This window comes from Anoplopoma fimbria, chromosome 20 (assembly GCF_027596085.1).
Source record: "Anoplopoma fimbria isolate UVic2021 breed Golden Eagle Sablefish chromosome 20, Afim_UVic_2022, whole genome shotgun sequence".
NCBI lineage: Eukaryota > Metazoa > Chordata > Actinopteri > Perciformes > Anoplopomatidae > Anoplopoma > Anoplopoma fimbria.
The window spans coordinates 13,062,924-13,070,513 of NC_072468.1; the positions used below are offsets into that span (position 1 = coordinate 13,062,924).

At 43.9% G+C, this 7,590-nt stretch overlaps 1 protein-coding gene across 1 annotated transcript; it reads left to right on the forward strand.

The window, feature by feature from the left end:
* Positions 1 to 1,038: 1,038 nt before the first annotated feature.
* Positions 1,039 to 5,728, forward strand: fzd1 (frizzled class receptor 1). Its single transcript, XM_054622405.1, has 2 exons — positions 1,039 to 1,083; positions 1,236 to 5,728. The coding sequence occupies exon 2, from the start codon at positions 1,401 to 1,403 to the stop codon at positions 3,036 to 3,038; it is 1,638 nt and encodes a 545-aa protein (XP_054478380.1). The 5' UTR covers positions 1,039 to 1,083; positions 1,236 to 1,400; the 3' UTR covers positions 3,039 to 5,728.
* The last annotated feature ends 1,862 nt before the right edge of the window (positions 5,729 to 7,590 follow it).

Sequence of the window (7,590 nt, forward strand, 5' to 3'; positions counted from 1 at the left end):
TGTATATCCTGAAATAAGTGAAAATGACAATACTTTACAATCCCCATGTGATCAAATTGTAAGTACCCAAACCATTTGATTTTTGACTAGTATATTTATCTTAAAGCTTAGTAGTTGCTCTGCAAGTTTTTGCTCATTTACTACAAATGTACCAAAAACAGACACAGGTACGGTCCATAAAGATGCGCGGCAGACCTGGGCATCAGCATTCATTCCAATAACTGTGCAGAGGTGAACTGAAATGAACCTCTGCAATCCAACCAAACATGAAGAAAGATGCAGGCCCTCCCCAATCCCCCACCCACCACCACCACCTCCCATCTGGTAGGTCCTACTGAGAGAGAGAGAGAGAGAGAGAGAGAGAGAGAGAGAGAGAGAGAGAGAGAGAGAAAATAAAGCTAGTAAAAGTGAGACTGATAAAAACAGGAAGTACTTCAGCGCAACCGTATTGTATCCGACTGGACGCATCCCATTGTAGCCTGCTCATAGTGTGATACTGACAAAGCTGAACATTTTATTTTTTCAATGTTATTATTTTGACTTTAGACAGCTACCAGTAGTTTCTAGGTTTGCGTAGTGGCAAATGTGTTATTAATCACTTATTAAACAATGCTGAATTGCTTTTCCCTCGCCAACTTCAAATATGTTAAAATGTTTGTATCTGTGTCATTTCAATTTCGTTATTTTTGTTTTAAGAATAATTTCTCTTTCATGCATTTTGAATTGTCATCTCATTTATATCGCAAATGCTGCTCTACACAGGACACAAATATTGATAACCGTGCTATGTTCCTTTTTTTGCCTGCATTTTACATAAACATAGTGCTACAGCAGGCCAATAACTATATCTTATTAATATGCATATAGCCATCAAGTATTTTAGTTTTCAACCGTATTTCCTTACTAAGTGTCCTCTATTTAGGTGCTTTTATTTAGAACGTTTTGACCGGAAGTGCTACAGAGCGGTACGTAACTTGACTTTCCTAAGAACCAGAGTGAGGGAGAGCAGAACAGGTTTGAACGGCAGACTGACGCCGTGTCGGGCAGACCGAGGACTGGAACAACAGACTCGTTCCTGCGGGAGTACGGCTTATTATTATTATTATTATTATTATTATTATTATTATTTTTTTGTGTGGATTTCAACAGGAGAAGCCGAGCTTGTCGTTAAAATCTTGGGATTTTTTTTATTTTTTTTTCTGATTAACATTCTTATATTGCCCGCGCCGCGAAAGGGAAGCCGGAGGGAAGGTGAGATTCTGCTGGGAGAAGCTGATCTTAAGCCCGCAAAGAAACGCCAACAAAGAGCGTTCAAGGAAGTAGGCTGCTGCTCGGTGACGGTACCGTGAGTTAAGTAACAAAATAGAAAGTAGGCTACGGCGGCGGACGCGTTCTCCACCATGGCTTTGACTTTTCTGTTTTCTATTCTGTTTCTGAACGTGGGGATTTTCCGAGTAAACGGGCAGTACGGCGGCGGGGACCGAGGAATGTCTATACCGGAGCACGGCTTCTGCCAGCCGATCTCCATTCCGCTGTGCACGGACATCGCGTACAACGAGACCATCATGCCGAACCTGCTCGGTCACACGAACCAGGAGGACGCCGGGCTGGAGGTCCACCAGTTCTACCCGCTGGTCAAAGTCCAGTGCTCCCCGGATTTAAAGTTCTTCCTCTGCTCCATGTACGCGCCCGTGTGCACGGTGCTGGAGCAGGCGCTGCCCCCGTGCCGCTCTCTGTGCGAGCGCGCGCGGCAGGGCTGCGAGGCGCTCATGAACAAGTTCGGCTTCCAGTGGCCCGACAGCCTCGCGTGCGAGACCTTCCCGGTCCACGGCGCCGGGGAGCTGTGCGTGGGGCAGAACATGTCGGACCGCGCCGAGCCGGACGGCCCCGGTCCCGGCCAGTACCCAACCGTGCGAAGCGAGCACCCGAGCGGCCACTTCAGGTGCCCGCAGTCGCTCATAGTGCCCTCCTACCTGAACTACCGCTTCCTCGGGCTGGAGGACTGCGGCGCTCCCTGCGAGCCCAAGAGATCTCACGGGATGATGTACTTCAGCGAGGAGGAGCTGAAGTTCTCGCGGATATGGATCGGCATCTGGTCGGTGCTGTGCTGTGCCTCCACGCTGTTCACCGTGCTGACCTACCTGGTGGACATGAAGCGCTTCAGCTACCCCGAGCGGCCCATCGTCTTCCTTTCGGGCTGCTACACCATGGTGTCCATCGCCTACATCGCCGGGTTTCTCCTGGAGGACAAGGTGGTTTGCAACGACAGGTTTGACAACGACATGAGGACCGTGGTGCAGGGCACCAAGAAGGAGGGCTGCACCATCCTCTTCATGATGCTGTACTTCTTCAGCATGGCCAGCTCCATCTGGTGGGTCATCCTGGCTCTCACCTGGTTCCTGGCGGCGGGTATGAAGTGGGGCCACGAGGCCATCGAGGCAAACTCGCAGTACTTCCACCTGGCGGCCTGGGCCGTGCCGGCCATCAAGACCATCACCATCCTGGCCGTGGGGCAGGTGGACGGGGACGTGCTGAGCGGGGTTTGCTTCGTGGGCATCAACAGCGTGGACGCGCTGCGGGGCTTTGTCCTGGCGCCGCTCTTCGTCTACCTGTTCATCGGAACCTCCTTCCTCCTGGCGGGCTTCGTGTCCCTGTTTCGCATCCGCACCATCATGAAGCATGACGGCACCAAGACGGAGAAGCTGGAGAAGCTGATGGTGCGGATAGGGATCTTCAGCGTTCTGTACACCGTGCCGGCCACCATCGTCATTGCCTGCTACTTCTACGAGCAGGCCTTCCGGGAGCAGTGGGAGAGGACGTGGATCAGCCAGATGTGCAAGACGTACGCCGTGCAGTGTCCCGTCCAGAGCCACCCCAACATGAGTCCCGACTTCACCGTCTTTATGATAAAGTATCTCATGACGCTGATCGTGGGCATCACCTCCGGCTTCTGGATCTGGTCCGGGAAGACCCTCAACTCGTGGCGGAGGTTTTACACGAGACTGGCCAACAGTAAACAGGGCGAGACCACGGTGTGATGTGGTCTAACCCCGTCCCTCACACAGACTGCTTCGGGACAAACTGAATGATAATCCACATTATTTTCTCGTGATTTTTCTCGGACTTACAGAAAATACTTGGTATGGTTTTTTTTTAATGTACATATACATTTGTGAGATTTTTGTAAGTATATATTTGTATTTAAAGATTTTTTAAAACATTTTTTTTTTTTTAAACACCTTTTTTCATACTATGGACATAATGGAATTGTACTCACAAAGAGCCAGCTGACCCTCAGTGGTCCTGAGGTCCCATGACCTGACTTACTGTGGACCCCGCTGGGAGTAGTTCACATGGAGTGCTTGTGTCTTTGATCAGTGGACTGCCTGTGAGAGCCGGGTCTATTCTAAGCAGAGTCCCGTGAAACCCAAGTGCTTCCTCGTGGCTCCCCGTTATCCCGATTAACCCAGTGTAGTTTGTGTCGGTCGGTCTGAGGGGAAATGCGGGACCAGAATCCGTTGTGAATGTGAGTCTTTGTGACAGATGCTTGTGGTCTGTAGCTCGGGCCCCCGACAGTTCTATCATTCCTTTCCAAATAAAGCACACACCGTTATGCCAGGCTAGAGGACCACAGCGGTGTTTCTGCATGTTTTAGTTCTGTGTGTCTTTTTACCATAGGACCTCCTCTCAGGCAATACTCTAATTCTAAGAAAGTTTTTTTTTAAGAGAGCTCCAGTTGGTAAATCTTCTTACAGACTTTTAAAAACTGCTTAAAGGGACAGTTCACCCAGAAATCAAAAATGCATGTTTTACCAGCTGTTGAAATGTCTCCAATATAAAACGGTCAATATCTCCAACCCTCTGCATCTCAGACCCAAACAATCTGGAAAGATTAATAGTGCTACAGGTAAGAGGGAAAATACGTAGTTTTGATCATGGGGTCAACTGTCCCTTTTAATTGTGCTAGCTAGTTACTGCTGCATAATGCAGAGTGAAGTGTGGATCCATTCCCGGCACAATAAGACACCACGATTACACACCTCTGACCAAAATGAGAGCGCGTTAGATGTTCGCTGATGAATTAACGGGCCGGTTCCAAGAACCTGGTTGGAAGGAAAAACACATGAAAACATATGAAGTGGTTTTGGTGTTAAATGGCCAGCTGTATTGTAAGAGTATATGTACTACAAGGGTCTTAAACATGCACAAATACCGGTGTGTTCCTTTTTTTCAGAAAGTTATTAATATGCATTTGTGGTCAGTGAACTTGAAATGAAACAATCCGCCTGCAGTTGGAATGCGAGTCATTAAAATACACAGCTGGAAGACATGCAAATCAAGTGTGTGTTCAAGCACATGTTTCTGCATACAGTGCCATGTCAATCATTGGACATCCTTTGGACTTTACAGTTTATTTAGCCACCCAATAATCTTCCCTTATTTTTCTATTACATGAAAGCAATGAGAACATTAGATTTTTTTTTCACGCAATCAGTTCAACTAAATGAAAGGCCGTGTGAAAGTGGCTGCACCCTGTGTGTCACCAGAGAGGAGCAAAGACGATGAGTTATCCGTAAGATGTTTGAAAGGAAATGAACCAGAAACTATATTGATAATTGAGTCTTCACTTCAGTAACTCTGTCTGTTTTCTGACATTATTAAAGAAAAACATGGTGTGATTAAGTCTGTCAGTGAGGAACATTTGCTCCAACCTTCACATCTTCCTCTGCTCAGATCTTGATGTTTAGGTTGCAGCGGCAGGTTTTTTCTTTAAACATGATTTAGAGCTGTTTTCATTTTTGACTTTTAATGCCAGCAAAAACAAACTTCAGCAGGATTTGAATGCCCTCAGGGCGTAGCACGGGTTCACTTTTAGAGAGTGTGAGCATATTGTGGAATGTGAAGCTTACGGACAGCTTCGTGGTCGAGCTAGTCCTGGTTCAGAGGAAACATCGAGGCTCATGGTACCTTTCTTTATCTGAGGGTACGCAAGACTGAGTTGAGGTGATAATGTCAGATAATGAACAGTGAATGCTACCGATGTGTTTTAATTCTGGTTATCTTTTTATTAAAGCCCGATGGCACAAGGGATATAACTTTAAAAACCAATATTTTATAATTACTGCAACATTAATAGAATCATCAGAACACATTGTACAAGTGCTGAAGGGGTGTCCAAACTTCCACACGGCACTGTAAACAGGCTCATCTCTACAGTTGATAGTGGAGGCTGTCTGTCTTGCACATATCATACATGTTTGTAACAAAGCCTATTTTTGATTCATTTGTACAGGCACATTTTTTAAAATTTCTTTTTTACTTTTTTGAACCTGGAGCTTGGATGTCTCCGTTATTGTTGAGAGGAGACTTGAGGGTTGATCCTGCGGAGTAATGTGATGGTGGTGAGCGTAGTAGCTCACCAGGCCAGCAGCTCGCATGTCTTCGGCTGCAGGAGAAAGGAGGCCTTGTGAGGAGGCGTCGAGCGGCTGCTGTCAGTGCGGCCCGGCTCACGCACACATCAGGACTTCTGTCAAACGCTCCTCCACGCTGTGCTTCCGGTTCATAATAATCCTTTCATTGGGCTGACAGCCTCTACAATAGTTCGCAGCTTTGAAGTCATTTCCTTTTGCATTTGCTATGAAGAGAACCTTTATATTTATAGAAAAAAAATCTTATATATACACTACATTGATTGCTTTATGAGAATAAAAACAATCTCACCATTACAACTGTCGATCTGTTGTAAAATGTCTTTTTTTTTGCCTTAAATTGGTTTAAGAACAGAGATCTGCAGCTTCAGAATTCTTTGAGTCTATCGTTACACAATACTCACATGCCATTGTGCTCTGAAAAAGTATTTTAGAAAAAATTCTACTTCCTTCTTAGATTTCAAGTGATGGCAGACAAACCACCAGTCCTCATTCTGTGCATTCTTCTGAATCTAATGTAAAGCTTTGAGTCAGCCAAATCATGTTGGTATATTCAATATTATGCTTTGTAGTCCAAAAGGTGGAGGGAAACAGCAAAAAGGGAAATTCCTGGACTAGCCACAATTAAACTTAAAAGCAAAGTTGATTTGACACTCATATTACCTTTAGTTGAACGTTGTACTTTGTGCAGAATGTGGACTGGTTTTTGTTGAGGTCATCCCTATGATACCAGGATCTCTGAGCTAAGGGAGGTGGACGTCTCAAATGCAGTTTGAATGGTGAAAATCTGTTCTGCCACTGTGGAGATGAGGTCAAGAAATCCACAAATCTAAGGGCGTATGTTTCAATAACATCAGTAGGTTGTAAGCTGTGTGGAGAGTCTAAACATTAACAACATAGTGAACTTTTGAACAAAGGGAACAAAAAATATTGCTGAGAACATAAAACCTGTTAAAAAGTCTCCTTAATGTGTCATATTCAAATATATTGAGCTGGGGAACATGGATACACTACTCCTGATGCTGTCCTCACCTCTTTCACTGGAACTGTGTTACAGACAGACAGAGGGACAAATGACCTCCACAGTATACTGGGTGAAGTACTCAGTATGTTGTCACTTCCCACTAAAGCTGTCACAGTATCAGATTTTCATTACACCATTTTTCTGACCAAAAGAGTTCACAAAACAAATATTTAGGGCTGCAACTATGGATTATTATTCCAGTGACTGATTAAGTAATCGGATAAGGGACACTTTTGCTTCTCCTTCAAACAACTTGATTTAGTTATGTTTCTCACCAAAAATTGCATTTTACAAAATTGCATTTGATAACATTATAACTTACCTTTGATCAATAGTCCTATTTACTGAACAGAGCTTGAACGCATCATATTGTAACTCCATGCAACCTCTTTAATGTAAGCTGTTCGCTCCATTTTTTTGCCAGAAAGGACTGTGCTAGCCTGCTAACAGCTAACAGCTAACTGCTCTCCTCCTGCTGATTCCAACATGGATTTGTCAGATGGTGTGGAAACAATTATTTACTCAAGTTTCTTGAGGAGTTGTTACAGCTCTTCTGATATTATCGAGACATCTAGGAAAATTTGAAAATACATTAAAAATTATGTTATTAGTCAAATCCATCTTTAACTTTGTTCATTCTGCATTTTGTCAAATGAGTGTAGGAATGTGGATAGAGAGTCAGTAACCATATATATATATATATAATATATATATATATGATTTAAGAGGTGCAGGATTATTTACAAAATATTATCATATGTACATTATTAACAGGATATCAATATTATGATTTTTTAGATACAATGGTCCTCAGCACTTTGTCCATGTTCCCAGTATTTGTGCTAAACACATTCATGTGCAGTCCAGCAGGAGCAGTTTTCTGGCTGCTGTGGCTTTTTGTACAGAAAAGAAATGTGCTTAACACATTACTTTCTCTCAGATTCAGTCTTCAAGAGTTATATATTGAAGTAAGAAAGATATCCACTAATGGGCAGAGGTGGTAGGGCTGGTTCCTTATGTAGTTATATTTTAAATCATTGGATATGGTAATATAAGAATGAAAAGGGGAAAATTAGAATTATTTGAATATGAATGTCAGTTTGTTAAACACAGACAATGTAGCAGACCACACTTATA